General features: G+C 41.7%; 1 protein-coding gene across 1 annotated transcript; it reads right to left on the minus strand.

The window, feature by feature from the left end:
• Positions 1–416: 416 nt before the first annotated feature.
• On the minus strand, positions 417–17,570 carry ACADL (acyl-CoA dehydrogenase long chain). The gene is made up of 11 exons (XM_057412303.1): positions 17,466–17,570; positions 15,209–15,370; positions 12,087–12,224; positions 11,485–11,649; positions 10,474–10,540; positions 9,103–9,267; positions 8,346–8,447; positions 6,989–7,102; positions 4,801–4,928; positions 2,763–2,849; positions 417–1,065 (listed from the first exon to the last, which is right to left on the minus strand). Exons 1-11 carry the CDS (start codon positions 17,537–17,539, stop codon positions 972–974), a joined length of 1,296 nt encoding a protein of 431 aa, XP_057268286.1. The 5' UTR covers positions 17,540–17,570; the 3' UTR covers positions 417–971.
• Positions 17,571–17,885: the final 315 nt, after the last annotated feature.

Below are 17,885 nucleotides of genomic sequence, written 5' to 3' on the forward strand. Positions count from 1 at the left end.
CCAGAGTTTTGCTATCTACTTTATCTACTCAGTTTTATGAGTAATGATCTGGGGGCTGGGAAGCCAACTGTGTCAGGGTCACTAGGAGGCAAAGGAATCAGTGGTAATCTGTTTACCACAAGGAAGTTTCAAAGGGGGAACTTAAAAAAAAAACAACATAAAAATCACACATGAAAACGCTGGGTGAAGCTTTCCGCCCATCTGCTGACCAAAATATTAAAAAAAAACGATGAAAAAAGGTCAAGGCAGCACAATTTCAAACTTTTTTAAACGCGTACAACTTCGAAATGTTCGATAGCATTCGCCAGCCTCACAGTCCGCTTCCTCACAAGTCCTCTTCGGAGCCCTGAGACGAATAAGGGCACAGAGGAAGCAACTCTCTCTCAGGCTTTAAAGTAATGCAGACGACTGTAAGATTGCATAGAAATGCTTTATTATATTTATTTGAACAAAGTAATTAAAATAAGGCAGCTTAGATTACATGTAAACATCGAGGTCAGCTGTACAGTCCCTCCCCAAACTGTATAGTGACAGTAGTTAAGTTTCAACACCAGGTTGTCAAAGGGGAATACAAATTCAGTGATAAATGCTAACGTAAGTTCTGTTCATTTGTGAAGAATGTGGCTTCTCTGGAACTATGATTCTGAAAAGCAAGGGCTGGATTCGATATAATGGCATCAAGTCTGAAATACTACCCATAATGGCCCAGACACAAAACTGCCTTTCACCACCAGAACTGTTAGAACCCAGAGGATTACTCTGTGTTGTCCCGAAATACTTAAATTAAAAGGTCATTTAATATTAGATATTCTGCATAGAGCACACTGTTGTTACTATTTTTTAATACTATCACTTCCTTGACGGAATACAATATACCACATTTATTTTACTTACATTCTGATGTCTGATTTTATACCTTACATTAATACATAGGATTCTGGGAAGACTCTTCAAACTAGTAAGCACCTGCCCTACTTGTCACTGACAATGTCTCTAGCAATAAGTTCTTTCATTATTTCATTGGTGCCACCATAGATTGGCTGAACACGGGAGTCCACAAAAGCTCTGAAGGAAAAAAACAAAAAAAGGGAAGATTAAAAACAACTCTTCAGAATGGACACACAATCAGAACAAAAAGATACCACTATCCCCCTTAATTAAATAATTACATTAATTAAATAATTACATTAATTAAATTAATTAAATAAAACTCTATAAAACAACACTCTTACTACTTCACCTCTCAACTCTTATTCCCTCCCTCTAATGCTCCCTCTCAGCACCAGAGCATTAACCCAGCTCCAGACACCAAAGCTCCCATTCCCCCATCACACTTGTCCCGCAGAACAGCACGCCTGCATGAACTGCTACACCCAGGTGCTTCCTTGTTGTTAAAAAACAACTCCTGCAGAGCCAAACTGATAGTTATCGTGGTAGATTGCTCTAATGCCCTGGCCTGTCTGATCCTGTCAAGAGGAGTGCTAATGGTGTTGTCAGTTCTTTCTTTGAGGTGGGCCTCAAACACCCTGGGAGGAGAGGAAAGTGTCAATGGTTTTCACATCAGCTGGCTACAGCCTTCTACTGACACCAGCTCTATTTGGGCCAGCAGCCGAAAGCTGCATGCAGCCAAACCATTTCCATCCTTATGCTGGAACCGGCCCCAGTACAGGCATAGCTGGTGAGAGCACACAGGACAATGACAGCTTGCTTTTCCATCTTGATTCTGCTTCATTATTCAAAGAGCAGCCCAGGAGCAATACAGCATTCTCTGGAAACAGGCATGTTGCTGAACCATGGGGATAATAAAACCCTGTATGGACAACTACTGCACACACAGATAAGCAGCGGTTCGAGGACATCCTAAACAGAACTTGCTGGCCTTCCAACTTAGATAGGCTGCAGGACACTCACAAATTATACTCATTAAAAACATGCAGAAAAGTTATTTTAAAACAACATTTCACACTCAATGTATTTAGAATAATACTGATTTTTTTAAAAAAGTCAAACCTACTCAGTTAAACTTAGTTTGTTACTTATGACAACCGCACAGCACTCCTGGTTTTCCTATTCCTCCTATCAGATCACATCCACTTTCTGTTTTATTAAAAACAGCTCCAGAAAAGTCTACTTAGTGTGGCAAATGGCACGTACACAAAAGGAAACACATCTTGACAGATAATACACAAGGAAATATGTAAGAACTCCACAAATATCCCTAAATTCATAAAGTAAGACAAAAATTTGGAATAGCTAAACCCTGTTTTTACACGTAGATCTCTGAGCTTTTTCACTTAAAAGGATGTAAAAAGCTGAATGTAGTCAATCATACTCTTGTTTGGGCAATTTGTTATGCTAGAGTATTACACAAGATTTAGACTGACCAATGGGTTTTCCTTCCTTCATACACATGCATTTTATTTCAGATAAAACATGCTAACTACCTGTCCTCTTTTTTACTTTTACATTGCTTCCCTTTTTTTTACAGTTAACATTTTCTTCTAGAAAAGCAACTTCTGTTTTGTGGAAAACAGATAATAATATAGATTAATTGCTCATCAGCTTATGAATTATTTGGAGAATCAAAACAAAGCCTTCCTGCAAACATCCATACAGTAGACTGCCTTTCAATAAACATGATGAGAAAAGGGACAGTAAATCAGTTCTAAACATTAAAAAACTGACAAGTAGATGTAAAGGGGGTGCCTCATTTTAGTTTGCTGGTAATCTCTCATCATTCAAGTCTGAAATGCTACACTTACTTTGCAATTGGATACTCCCACATGTACCCCCATCCTCCATGCAGTTGCACGCACTGAGTAGCTATGCTGTTTTGGAGATCAGAAGCCCTTAAACAGTCAAAAAAAAAAAACTGGTGTTTAGAAGAATGTTATGCTATGAAACATCACGAGATACACAGATAACGGAGCAAGTCAAAAATAGAAGCAAACTTTTATTCTATATACAGACAAGCTTGCTTACCTTTCTCATAGCCACAGAGGTTTCTTTTGTAATGCAGGTTGATATAGTCTCTTTTCTTACCAAATCCCTCAGCTTTGTCAAAAAGTAACAGCAATCACAGGCTGCCCCTTACACTCCCACTAGCAATACACCACGATGCTCTTGAGTATATCCATCACCTGAGCATAATTTATTTTCCCTAACAGATGTTAGTCTTCAATTCTACAAAAAACTGTAATTCTTAAACAGGATTTCTTGCTGCAAAATTCAGATTTTACTTCAAAATAAAGATCTGAACTGCACTGGAAGGTCAAGCTAAATTTGAAAGATACCAACCCTCCCACACACACTTTCTAAGCATGTAACTTTCAGAGAAGGAACAGGAAAAAAAAATTACAATTCAAGTCAATTTCTTCTCAATGAAGAATGTAAGAGTCCTCTTCTTCAAACTACTCCTCTCCTATTCTCCAAACCATTCCCTCATCCAGTTAAATCCTTACAGTTTATTATATGAACTTTTAGTCTACAGCAGTGAGTTATTGCAACTCTCTTTCCTAAATATATGTTCAAATTAATTTAGGTACACAAAACAAACTGTCACCACAAAATAAAATCTTCAGACCTTTCATCACATATTAGAAATGAAATGCACAAACTGTGCTTTAAAATCCTTCAAAGCTCTAACTCAAGTCGAAGACTATACAAAAGGTTTGAAGCAAAACTAACAGGAGACGGTCTCCTGAAGTAATAGGGAATAAAGCAATTCTACATTTTGGCATTTTCTAGACTCCATTAGGGAAAGGGGAAATCCATAACAAATTGTGCCACTAAACAGTTGGGAATGTAGGGGAGTTCAGATGGCTCACTCTGTGAAATTTGTTGAGGAAGTAAGTCTACATATCTGAGCTGACACTAGTTGCTTCCTCCTCCTCAAAACTGAATGCCTCTGCTTACGTACCTGGTACTTCTAGGTAATCACTGCCAAGAACAGCACTCAATCAAAATCCTTCCTTTCACTGTAAATACTCTCCCTGGATTTCCTCAGTAATCTCTGCTCATTTCTAGGAGCTGTACACCAGTGCATCTTCCACAAAATTATTTTTTCATGTCTGATGTGCTTTTTTTCCCTCCCATCTTTGCAAGCAGAAAGAAAACTATACAAATTTATGTGCCACTATCTTAGATGTTTCTACTCATCCAGCTTTCTCTGGTTAAATGTAAGTTAGCAGATAACACCACCAAGTACAGGGAGAGGAAGGAGGAGCTCTGGCCAATAAAGGAAAGCACTGTTTAGTCTCAGTTACAGCAGTAACTGTAGCCAACTATTTCTTTCCTAAACCAGACAGCTTCAGAGACTGGGTGGGCAAAAGGGCTATAGCAAAGTAAAATTAATTCATTAACTATTAATAACCATGTGAGCTTCAAATAAACCTGTGCTTTAAAACAACAAAACAAACACCCCCTTTAAAAAAAAGAAAAATAACCCCCCAAAAAAAAAAACCTCAACAACAACTTGCTACAGAAAAATATAAATGTTTGTCTGAATACCAACAAAATACTCACTTCTACTCAAAGCTAAAGCCGAGTCCTGATCTGGTTATTAATGGAAGCATGTTTTAAAAGCACACTATGGCTTGGAAATCGATCTGTTTAAGCAACACTGGTTTTCAATGTAATAAAGTTTTTTGATGGCTACACTATTAAATCTAAAGCTAGTGGTCTGTATTAGAAGCTGACTACGTTATTATTAATCAGCCAGCAATGTTACCTTTTCAGTAAATCTGAACAGTTCAGTGTTTTTATCAGCCTCCTATCAAGATCATACAAGTAACTACATACCAATACTTTGCCATGGAAGCTGTGGGGGAGTCCAGACGTTTATCTGCATGCAGCTGCAAACAGCTGTCCAGAAAAGCTCGGCCCACACAGATCTGTGTTTTCATTTCTGCCAACTTGTGCTGCACCGTCTGATGTTGGAAATGGACAAAGAAAGAGCAGAAGCAGGACAGTTGTAAGTGATCCATGAAGTAGAAAATGGAGCATTTTCTAAAAGGGTTTATGTTAGAAATTGCCATTTCAAACCACTTTGGCTCTGTGCACCAGAAGACAGCTTACTCTCCATACAATTATGGCTTTATCAATCTTATTAGAGAAAATTACAACCCTTTACTTCTCAACACCAACTCAAAACATGACTTTACAAGAATCTGAACCCCAAGAACCTGGACACAAATTCCTAGAGAGCAGAGAAGGAGGCACTGGGTGCTCTGTCCCTCTTGGCTGCCTCTTGTGGGGGAATGTCCCTTCACTTCATAGAACCACCAACTTCCCCAGTTAATATCATTTCATTATCTACTGAAAGCTTTTTCTATGCATTCAGCTCTTGAGAGTTTAAGTCATATGCAAAGGGACACAAGCAAAACCAAAAGGAACTTTTAGACTAACAATCAAAGTTTTTCAACACTAAGTTCTGTCACATTGTAAGAGTTTCTAAGTAGAAGAGGTAAAAGAAACTTAAAACAAATCCATTGCTAAGATTCTATAAAGCCAGGCCACGCAAGCATCCACCCATCTTTGTTATTCTGGTAGGAAGGGGATAAAACCAGCACTCGGCAACAACAGGTTTTCTAATCTCACAGTTCTGAAACTGTGCGTGTGTGTATATATATATATATATATATATATAAAAAATACCTTCTTGCTTCCCTTGACAAGAAATATAATGGACCAGTCTACTATTACAAAGATTTGATTTCAAACACTACTGTGGCATGACTAATCGAATTAGACAAGGCAGAGTTCTAATTAGAAAGGATTTTTCATTATATGCATATTCTAGCTGTCAGCAACAAAAAGGAAACTGAAGAGATATGCAAGAATGGATTACTTCAGCAAAAATAATATACTTCATTAAGTTTATTTGCCACCTGGTGGTTGGTACTGGGCTAGCCTAAAAAAGGGGATTATTTTGGAGGTCTCTGCGCAGTGAACTATCAGAATTAGGAAGCATCCTTTACCTACATTACAAAAAAGGTAAAATAAATTTCTTTTGTGTTAAAGCTGCACACTGCATATTACTACATTTCTGAATGTTAGCTTTAAAAACAGATGAAAATCATAATTTTCTGAAAGACATCAAGTAGTCCAGCCTTTAAAGGGCCTGATTCTGCTGCTATTCACAGCTAAAGGTTTGATTTTGACAAAGGAAGTCTCAACAACATCCTCCAACCCATATAAATCACTTCTGTCCTATAAACCAAATGTGCAGGAGCTTGGTCTGCTCCAGTCCTAACAGCTAACGTGGTTTTCAGGAAAGTTCGAACATCACACTACTGGGGAAAGCAACATCTGTTTTATGACTGCAACTAAAGAGCGTAGGCAGAAGTGTCTCAAATCACAATTAACTACCACTGTCAGGAGTGAGGTATGCTCACAGAGAATGATTCAACACTTTCATATGCAGTCACTTGAATACACAGCTAGCTGGTAGCTGAGGAATCTCATTACAATACCCATACAGCAGAATACAAACACCTTTGTATGCAGGCAGCAAGGTCACTGCCCAGGAGCAGCCCCCAGCATCAGCCTTGAAGCTCATTTTTCTGCAATGCATTGTGTGCACAGGAACGCAGCACCTGCACATGCACCAAGCTCCTCTGCAGTCTGTAGAACTTCAGGCAGATACAGACGCATACGCACGTGTAACAGACCCTGTGGTTAAGACCTCCGACAGTAAAACACAAGCCTAAGAGCAACAAGGCGATTTTGTCTCACCAGCAGAAAAAAGCCTGTTTCAGCTTGCACATTTCACTTCCAAAAGCAGCATTGCTGGGAGGTATCTAACTGAACACGTACATTAAGGCTTTTGTGGTGTTGGGCATGGAAGCAAACAACAGCCATGGTCCAACAGTGGAACTGTGCAAACAGTCCTTTGCAAACAGCCCAGTGATTTTCCTTTGCTCCCTACTTCACATATAAAGCAAAAACACACTGGTATCTGTACACAAGTCTCTCAGCTCAAACTCACCTGTAAGTGTGCAACTGTCTTCCCAAAAGCTTTTCTTTGCTTCACGTAATTCCTTGTTTCTTCAAACATGAATTCACAGCTGGCAAGAGCTATGTCAGCAATTAGCAGTCTTTCCTTTTGAAACACAAATTACAGAATCCATCTGAATGAGACCTACATTTCTCCGTATCAGATGCACAACTGGGGCACAGGGGTTCAGTGTTGTTCATTAAGAGAGGGGGGCAGAAGTCACATGAAGTATCAAATCAGACACATTGCATTACTGAAATTAATGAGTGGGACAAATGCCTCCTGCCTGAAGCTCTGTTAAGTCTTTTCCAGGGTAGTATTCTACCACAACGACTCAGAAAATAGCTACAAATCAACTACAGGCCTTGTGCTGACTGAAAAATACACACCAAATTCTGGTTCAATCTTTGGTTTTCACTGCTGAGGTTAAAGAACAACTGTATTTAACCATTTCAATGGGACAACTCAAAAATAAACCAAAACAAAACCTACCAAAAAACAACTAAATCCCTGGCTGTTTTTTTCCTTCATCATAACATGTTGAAAAACAGGAACTAAGTACAGAACAATTGCTTCTAGCACCACTGAAATCATCTGATGCATCAGATTGAACCTGTTCATGAATGCAGCTATTTCTTTAAGGCAGTAAAACATTTCCTTTGATCAGGTTTTGTACTTGCTCACAGGATAAAATTAAATAAACATGTCCCCTAACAGATAAGGCAAGTACATAGTTTTGACAAAGCAGTCATGCTTTGAAAGACCACATTGCTTCTTTATCCTCTCAAATAATTACAAAACTTCATAAACTAAGTCGTAAAAATGTTATTTCCACTAGCAAGGTATTTTGGCAACTTCTTTACTTTGCTATAGGGACAAAGAAGAGTTCCTTATATCTTTAATATGCTTCTACTGGTGTAAGAGCTAAAATAGCAGTGTTTGCTTGTTTCTGTAAAGAGAATGCCAAATGCATCTGACACCTCCAAGCTGTATTTAATTTCCTAAGCAAAGTGGTTTCATGATAAAATTATACAGAAAAACTGTGGGACATTCTTTTAAATACACTACCTTCAGCTTCTTCAATAGCTAGGGCGTTGATTAAGAGATAGGGCTGAGCTGGTGGGATATCAACATTTTTATCAATGCCCAAAGAATTACACCATTAGCACTAGGAACTGTGTACTCCAGTTAAGCAGCAGTTATTGACACAGTCTTGCCTACAGACATCCCGATTCTGAGCCCAAGGCGGCTCCCCATGATACACTATCATCAAGTGTATCAAATTCTAATGATGACAAAAATCATCCTGTATTCGTCCTACAGACAGCAAACACTCAGTTCCTCTTACCTGAGGGAGTTCTGCCATCAGATAATAGAAGCCTTTGTTCTCTTTTCCAAGCAAGGCACTGGCTGGCAACCGCACATCTTCAAAAAACAGCTCTGCCGTGTCCTAAGAGGATTTTAAACATAACCATTCAGAGCCTGACATCCTCCTCTCTTCATTCCATTTGCCTCATTTTTTTCTTGCTATTGTACACTTTAATTTGAAATCATAGAACCATTTAGGTTGGAATCGTCCTCTAGAAGTTACCTTGTTTCTCTCCTTCCAACAGCAGCTCCAGCAAAGCAAGCAGCTGAAGGCCTCGTCCACTTCTTTCCAAAGCTCCTAATATGAAGGCTCCACAACTTCCCTGGCCCCCTGTTCCACTATATGATCACATTTATGGTGATCTTTTTTCTTAATACCTACTTAGAATTTTCCTTAACATAACTTGTGTCCCTTGCCACTCTCACTATGCTCCTCTGAGAAGAATCAGGTGCTACCACCTCTACAGCTGACTGTCAGGTAAGCTGAAGACTCCAATAAGATCCTGTACTTTCAGGCTTCTTCAGAATGAAGAAATCCAGGTTCCTCAAGTCTCTCCTTACTGAATGCTGCAGACTTACGTAGCCAAACTCAGCATCATACCTTGCATGTATATCACTTGTGCTCTAGAGCCTAAGAACTTGAATAGCATCAGTTTTTATATTTATTTAGCTAATGCCAGGCATGAAGTGATTTTAGACTTCCTCCAAGCTACCTGTTACGGATGGTAGGAACTCACCTGAGCTTTCAAGCCAATTTTGTTCAGCTTGCGTCCCTTGATGAAACCTTTTGTTCCATTTTCCACCAGGAAAAGGCTGATCCCATGAGCAGGAGATCGGGCCTCCCGGTTGGTAACTGCAACCACGATCACTACATCACTCATCCAACCATTAGTGATAAATACCTGCAAAAAATGCAACTTGGAATAAAGCAACATGCTAGAAAAATGGCATTAGCTCTTTCAGGGGTGAGCTGCAAGTGTCCAAAAGACGTTAAAGCTTCCAGAATTAAGTGTTTTTAAACCAGGTCTATGAAACTAGGAATTAGTTTGAGAACTGCTGCATGGGTCAGAAGTATGAACTTAAATGCAAATATCTGTTTCTTTTGCCTGCCCCATGATAAAGAAGGAGTATGTTATTGAATGTAGAGATCAAATGAACACAGAGGATCTCTTTCCCAGAAAATTAAATTAGCAAGGTATAACATCTAAAACTATCAATGGCTCCTTGTCATAACTGCTTATTATAATCCTGCAAATTAACTCATGAACCTGCCAAAGTGATCCATCTTAACTCCAACTAAAGAAATGAGCTATCTGCCCTGCTTGGCCTCAACTGTGCAGCATGAGCAAATACCCTTTTGAATAGCTATACATACATACTTCCTTGCACACATTCTCACCACTGGAAATTCTGCTAATGAGAGAAGTCACTATCAGTACCATGTTATCAGCAGGAGTACAAAAGAAAGTGGGGAGAAAGAAGATTAAGACATTTCATAGCTTTAAAACCAACCCTGTTGAACCCACACTTCCATTTGCACTACCCACTGCCGGCAGTGAAGAAGAAGTTAATGCTGCCAGCTTTGCAATAGCTTGACAACACACACACAGCATCTGATCCAGTTGGGTTCTTTCTCCTAACACAACCAACGGGTTCCTGAATAAAGATTCCACAGCCTGCATTACGGCAATGCCAAGTTTTCACTTGGGCCACAGATTTCACAGTGATAGCATATCTGTTTTGTTGCTCAACCTCAGTGCTAAAAAACAGCTCTGGTGCCGCTTATTTCTATGCAGAACTTATTTTCTCCCCTCTCCCCTCTTCTTCCTAGTTTAAGAGAAAATGGGCCTTTTGATAAGGTTATTTAAAAGTTACAAAAATAACTTACTCAAGCCCTTCCATAACTTGGTCTGCAAACTGACAGCACCATCTCAAGTCCTAGGAAAAAATAACTGGGGAACAAAAAAACTCACCATCACAGCATAACCCACAAAATCCCCCAAAAATGACAGGGCTGGGGGGAGATAATAACACTGGCAAACATCCTTCACTGTCTTGGATGCATTCACTTCCTGAAGCCTATGAGGTGCGTATGTCTGTTCACTTACCTTGCTCCCATTAAGAATCCAGTCATTTCCATCTTTTTTTGCATATGTTCGGATTCCCTGCAAGTCACTAAAATGAAATTCAAAAGGTCCTTCAAGAAACCATTGCAGAAGCTTCAATTTGCATCTTGAATTCTACCCAATATAAAAGAAAGTAATTTTATACTGTCCACGAATGGGGTCAGTGAAAATGCAGACAGTGAAACACGGCGAAAGAACTTGAAGCATAACACAGAAACCACAAGCATGTTGTGGAAAGCGATGATAAATCCATACAATTGTACAAGAACAGGAGGTCCTGTTTTCATGGGTCTGCTTGTGGAAGGTGGTGTCATAAGCACTAACACCAACAGGTCAGTATCCCCTTACACAAATATGTCTTAAACGATAAGCACCAGACAAAACCGCATCTTCTAAGCAGGCTCAACCCTTATCAGGAGGTTCTGTAAAAAGCCACTGGCAACATCTACCATTTGTAGAAGCACGACACCAAGTTTTGCTTTTCACCTGTCCCTCTCTGTTTTGGGAACTGGCCAGATCAGCTGTGTCTACTTCGAACGTGTGCTGTCTGCCCTTCAATAATGATGGGCAAGGAGGGACACTTCTCTGTTTGAAAGGATTCAGAGGAGACAAAACAGGGCATTCTGTTCCACAACAAAAGCTAATAGTAAAAGTCAAGCCCTCTTTACTGAGGTATATAATTTTCTCCTGACTACCTTGGGTATTAAAATTATGTTCACATGACAAGCAAGTTAGTAACTATAAACTCAGACTATAAAAGCAAACACAAAGCATTATTTGCCCACAGTGGGATGATACAGAAATGGGTTGTCATCAAGCATCTTGAAAATGACAAAGCTGTAAAGTATAACAGGGTTTTTGAGGTCCTACCTAATCACGGGTATTGTCTAATAACCAAAATGACCACATAACCAGGAGGCTCAGAATTGCTTTCACTGACAAATCAACAGACAGCACATAATGTTAAGACCATTGTTTTACTATTTAGCTTACCTGCCAGCCCCAGGTTCTGTCATGGCAATAGCTCCAATGCACTTGCCTGCGATCATTTCAGGGATAAAGTGTTTTATCTGCTCTTCAGAGCCATAGTTTGCAATGTAGGGCATGACTATATCTGAATGAAGGCTGAATCCTGGGCCAGTACAGTTAACATACATCCTTGGGGAGTAGGGGAAAAGAAGTCAGAAGTTCAGAAAAAGTGCCACAAGGATTAAACACTGAGCTTTACACTGTTACAACACAGACCCAACAATGAAGAAAGCCCCACCACACAGAAGTCTCACACAATCTGAGCTGTGGCACTTGCACTGTTATTTATAGAATGTATTTTCACAGCCAAATGGGTATATAGCTTACCAGACTAATGAAAACCCTTCTCCCAGCCACAAAGCCCTAACAGTGGAGCACAATGACATTTGTTACTTAAAACAATCATCCATAATACTTAAAACAAGAGGGTCTAAGCTATTAGTTCTATGAGGAAGATAACACTATTTTCTGTAAGCAAACATATTCTACAATGAGGACACCTAATGGAAAAATAACAGTCTCTTGATAATATCACTGAAATTCTTCCCAAAGCATGTGATACTCACTGCTCCTCCCAGACCACAGCTGAAGAGAGGATATCCGCTCCGATGCCTCCATGCTTTTCAGCGATAGCAACACCCAGCAATCCCTGCTGCCCAGCCTTTTCCCAGAGCTCCCTGCTCACCTGGCCATCCTTCTCCCACCTGCAAAATGAGCACAAGGACAGCTATACATTAAATCCCCCATGTGCTACTGCTTATTTATCAAGGCTGCTGGTTCACACTGCAACACCCACAGGTGGGTTTTACCACACAGGAAGAGGCGTTCAGTCTCACCAGCAGACAATGTGTAGGGTATGTGGACAACGATATTTTGCAGCTAAGAAGTGATAGCTTAATAATAGTTCTTTTATTCTTCAAGTCCACAGATGCCACTGTGGACACAATGGGGCACCAACTGTACAAGAAGTTTTAACTCCTGCTTCCAACATATAACCTGACATCTCTTTCAGAATTGCTATGGAAAGCAGTGCTGTCTATTGCACTGAGTACCAGACTGCTTTAGCTACAACCAGCTGGATAATTATGAGCAGGTGTTTATCTTCCTGATATTCCATTTTCCCCATATACAAAATGAGTGGAACACATCACTACCTTTTGTGAAAGATTTCAACTCTACCAATGAGAACTGCTTCATCAGAACCGAGCATTAACATATTTGTCACCTTTATATAAAGTCAGCTCCTGTGCACTTACCACAAGTCAGTTCTGTATCACGGTAAATTACTGCTTTAAGGAAGTTTCAAGGCTGTAAACAGATACTTGAGGCTTATTTGCTGACACTTTGCAAACTTTCAACACCACAGGAATCACTTACTCTTGGAAAAATGGTGCCTCTTTACAGAGTTTGCCAACTCACCGGCAAATCAGACAGACATTAATGGCCCAGCTTTTGCTTTTAATGCCTTTTTTTTTTTTAAACCACAATTTTAAGGTCCTATGGAAGATAGATTATACCAGAACCTCTCCTCTGACACACCTGTGTGCAGCAGAGCCATGCCACAGAACTTTATCCACAGTTAATCAAGTATCTTATCCTACATATTTAAGCTCATTCCCAGACCTTTTGTTCTTACAGGGGAAATCTAAAACAAACCTCTCTCATGAGCATCTCTGCTTCCCCACCACCACTTTCAGGGCCATTCTTGTCTCTACTTGATAAACTAAGCCTGAAGCCTCCTTTAATTGAAAGGTCTGAAAAAAGAACAGTTCATAGGTTGATGAAGTGATATAGAAATACAAGTGCAGCTTATTCCAGTTTGCCTGGCAAGCTAGCTGGATATTCACCAGTCTCAAGCAGAGCCAGTACCCATTCACAGACCTACATTAGAAGTCATTTTAACAAAAGATGAGGGAAAACATCTGTTTTTGTGGATAGGATATGACTGTTCAGTGGAAAAGCATCCTGCTTTGAGGTCACGGCTGGAGGATGAAAAAAAATAGCTGGCAACAACCCTGATGCAAACTGTTTCCATTGCCTCCTGCTGTTCATTTCTGCCCCAGAGCCTCAACACCCCACCCACTCAATTGTGCCACCTCAGCTGTTTATGGGAACACACTGTGAGCTGCATCAGGAAACTCATCTAGCAGTGAGATTCAAGAACAATGCAAGTGCAATAATTAATACTGCAAGGCCTGGGTTGGGGCAATCCCAAGTACAAACATAGGTTGAGCTGATAATGGGTTGAGAGCTACCCTGAGAAGAAAGACTTGGGGGTGTTGGTTGATGAGAAGCTCAGCATGACCCAGTAGTGTGCTCCTGCAGTCCAGAACCACCCCTGTGTGCTGGGCTGCACCCCCAGAGCATGAGCAGCAAGTCATGGAGGGGATTCTCTTTGCTGCGCTCTGGGGAGACCCCCCCTGCAGTCCTGATCCAGCTCTGGGGCAACAGCACAAGAGGGACATGGAACTGCTGGAGCGAGTCCAGAGGAGGCCATGGAGATGCTGCAAGGGCTGGAGCAGCTCTGCTCTGGAGCCAGGCTGAGAGAGCTGGGCTGGTTCAGCCTGGAGAAGAGAAAGCTCCAGAGAGACCTTACAGAAGCCTTTCAGTATTTGAACAGGCCAACAAGAAACCTGGAGAGAGGCTTTCAAGAAGGGTTTGTAGCAATAGGACAAGGGGGAATGATTTAAACTGACAGAGGGGAGATTTGTATTACACATTAGGCAGAAGTTCTTCCCTGTGAGGGTGCTGAGACGCTGGCATAGGGTGCCCAGAGAAGCTGTGGCTGCCCCATCCCTGGCAGTGCTCAAGGCCAGGTTGGACACGGGGGCTTGAAGCAATCTGCTCTAGTGGAAGGTGTCCCTGCCCGTGGCGGGGATTGGAACTGGATGAGCTTTAAGGTCCCTTCCAACACAAACCAGTCTGGGATTCTACGAACAAGCCCTTCACTAACCCCTGGTGTTTTTGCAAGGCTATTTTTCAGATAAAGAAAAATTGCTTAAAGACACTTCTGCAGCTTAAGGTTTTTTGTTCAAAAACATGTTCTTAGCTAATTTACTTTCCCCAACTATAACATGACTTGCTATAACTAAAACAAAGTAGAAAAACACCCTCCAGCTCTAGTTCAATAGAAGTACAATGCTTCTAATCAAGACCACACATTTCCATGGAAGCAAAAATTAAAAGACAGAAATGTAAACAAAGATACTCTGTGCAAGTGTGTTGGTAATACATAATTACCATCCTACCTGTACCGTGTTGACAAACCTACTGCAATGTAACCCAGACACAGTGTCAATGTTTTTTTTAGATCACAGCAGTGCAATAGCTCAAGAACTGAATTGTTTCCCTAATTCCACCCCCAGGACATTAGTGTCAGAGTTACTACCTACAAGCAGAGATTCTTTTGCTGCAACTCAACAAACTGCATTTACCTGTTCATAGGATTAAAGACAAGATTGCCTGCACTGGAGCTCAAATAATGCAGTGAATTTTGTTTAGGTGTGATTTCTCCTCCCCTCCCCCCATATGATTTTCACAGGCATGTTTGTTTTAACTGAGTAAATTAAAAAAGCTTGTGATGAGAACAAAAATTCTGTTTATCCTGTCATATTAACACCCCAAAAAAGCATTTTTGGGGAAAAATGCATATTATTTGGCAAACCAGAACTTGTAAGAGCTATCTTACTCTGCATGAAAAGGCAGCACTTCTTCCTGAAAGAACTTCCTGGCACTCTCCCTGAAGATATCATGTTCTGATGAGAAGATCCTCCGAGTGCCTATATCAAGCAAGCTTTTAGCAGAAGATGGTTCAGGGCGCTTTGTGCCATGCTGCTCAGCTTGCAGAGGACTAAAAAAGACAAATGAAAGCATCTGTTAGCACACCCCATTTGCATAACCCTTTAAAAGAAAGGGGACACCTGCTTTGTTAAACATATTTCACGTCCCAAGCCTTGCACACTGTTAGGTCTAAACGATACCCACAATAAATGTAAAACTTAACAATGTACTTCACTGGGCTATGAAAGGTGGTAAAGCAAGACCAGTTTGTCCTTAACACTTCAGCTAAACTAAAACCAATAATAATACATACGTAGGTGAGAGGGTAAAGTTTCTACTCATTAGAGATGCTAAAAATCATCACTGCCTTCTCTCTCTGCCACCCAACCTCCAAGATGCACTTCAGCTCAATTTAAACTGAAAGGGTAAAACTTTTTGAACAAGTACACTTTGTCAGTTTTGTTCATTCTCTATACACTCCCAACAGCCTCCAAACCCATGACATTGAAAATTCACACACTCAAAATACAAGCAAGTATGATATGGATTTGCTTGCTCTGAGGGCGGTAGTATACGCTGCATTCTCATATATATACCTGCATAGTTCTAACCTAAACTTTGAAATTCCTTCTAGCTTTCAGTATCTTTGCTGTAGAGGAAGGCTAATCCTCCCAAAACTCTGATACAAACAAATCTAAAAGCAGAAAAGCTCCTTTAACAATAAGCAAGAACTGAAACAATGGTAGATGTCAGTAGCTGAAACCACAAGGGAAGTGCAATTACAAAGTAACAAGGAAGGGTTTGAAGCTTTTGAAGGGGCTTAGAGTGTCAAGGATGACATACAACTTTAGGGCTGAAATAAAAAGTCATTTCTTTGTGTTCCTTGACTTGCTTTTATTTTATTGCCACAAAACACCAGAAATTAGAAATACAGAGCTGAGCTATATTAAATAGAAAAGCATTCACTGTTCCTTTCTCAAACTATTTTGTTCCTCTCTCCTCAGATCCTCAGCACAGTAATTTTGTGCAGTCCCACAGGGCTTAACTGAGCCTACACTTACTCACTCCATTACCGAGACAAAGGTCTTTATTTACTGCCACATGAAGTTACTCATACTGTTGCTGGTGCAAAGGATTAAACGTTCCTGAAACACAGACTCTATTTACTCCTAGTGATAGCTGAAAGCAGCAGGCTACTGCAACTTGCTTTGGACCCCCAAGCACAGGCTTTCCATGCTGGGCTCTCCCAAAAGCTCCATCTTATGTTTAAAGCTGTTTAAGATGCTGCTGAGCTATATTTAAGACCACTTAATTGTGGCTCACAGCTCATGAGGCACACAGGAAGGGCCAGGCTGCTGCAGCACACCAACCACATCCCTAGGAGACACAGCCTAAAGGTCAGAGGAAGGATGAAGATGTCCCTGCATTTCTGCTCCCCAAAAACACCATTCCAAGTGCCCTGCTGCCATGGGTCCAGTGTTCCCAGGAGAAGGCATGTCCAGCCTGTCACCTGCTGTCATTATGGGACTCGATGTTCCCAGAGCGTGGATGGGAAGTGGAGCAAAGGTCGGCCCGATCATGGGATACGTAGGAGATTCCGAACCTGTCAGGCACTGGGGGCTCAGCAGGCTCCTGGGCCTGGGGCAAGGTGGCGGGGGGGGGGGCGGCATGCCACAGCCCAGAGTATCCAGGGGGGCTCCCAGGCCTGGGGGGAGCCAGGCCACAGCCCAGGGCATGGGGCGGGGGGGGTGGGGTGAGGGGGTGGTGTCCAGACCTGGGGGCCACCAGACCCCAGTTACCTCCTGCAATGGAGGCACAGGCACACACATAGATCAGTATATACACATTATACACATAGACCTGTGCCTATAATCTTCCTGCCACACATACACATAGCACGCACCCGCACCCCTCCAAATGCATACACAGGGACGCCCACAACGTATGTATATTCACACAGTATACATACGGATATATATACACACATAGTATATATATGTGCATATATACATATAGCATGTGCAAGCCCATCAACACATATACGGAGTTATACCCCAGACTCTGGCAGCCGGGCACCCCCACCACACATCCACCTCCCCACCCGCGCCTCAACCCCGCTTTATCCCCGGTGCTGCCCACCAGGGCAGGCCCCACGCCCCGCTAACCTGGCCTGGGCAGAGAAGGGCCGGGGGCCGACGGCCCGCAGCAATCCCCTCAGACAGAACAACCGAACCGCCATCTTACGCAGCGGCGGGACGGGACAGGACAGGACAGGGCAGGGCAGGGCGGTCCGGCAGCAGGCGGGGCACGGTCACGTTAATAACAGATTATTGTTTTCTTTCCGGGTCGCTCTCCGGCGGCTCCTGGGTTCCGTCTGCCTCCCCTCAGCCTCTGTGGTGTGGGCGTTTCTGCTGCCCGGAGTCTCTGTCACAACACGCACCCCTGGAGCCATCCCGGCTCCCGCCTTAGCGGGGTACAAATCCTCGGCTTGATCCGGGCAGGATTACGCTGAAACATCTGTATTAATTGTTATAATAACGCCGTTTTAAAATCACGTTCCAGAGGGGAGCGGGAACAAAGGCCGC

The sequence above is a fragment of the Pezoporus wallicus genome, unplaced genomic scaffold (assembly GCF_028554395.1).
Source record: "Pezoporus wallicus isolate ANWC-B61680 ecotype Strahan unplaced genomic scaffold, APGP_CSIRO_Pwel_v1 contig_6566, whole genome shotgun sequence".
NCBI lineage: Eukaryota > Metazoa > Chordata > Aves > Psittaciformes > Psittacidae > Pezoporus > Pezoporus wallicus.

Bases quoted from the DNA above. Each gene is read 5' to 3' on its own strand.
- ACADL (XM_057412303.1), bottom strand. From the start codon at position 17,539: ATGGCGGTTCGGTTGTTCTGTCTGAGGGGATTGCTGCGGGCCGTCGGC. The intron at 10,541-11,484 runs GTAAGCTAAATA...ATTTCATTTTAG, and splicing joins ACAGAACCTGGGGCTGGCAG to TGACTTGCAGGGAATCCGAA. The intron at 4,929-6,988 runs GTGAGTTTGAGC...TTCCAACATCAG, and splicing joins AGACAGTTGCACACTTACAG to ACGGTGCAGCACAAGTTGGC.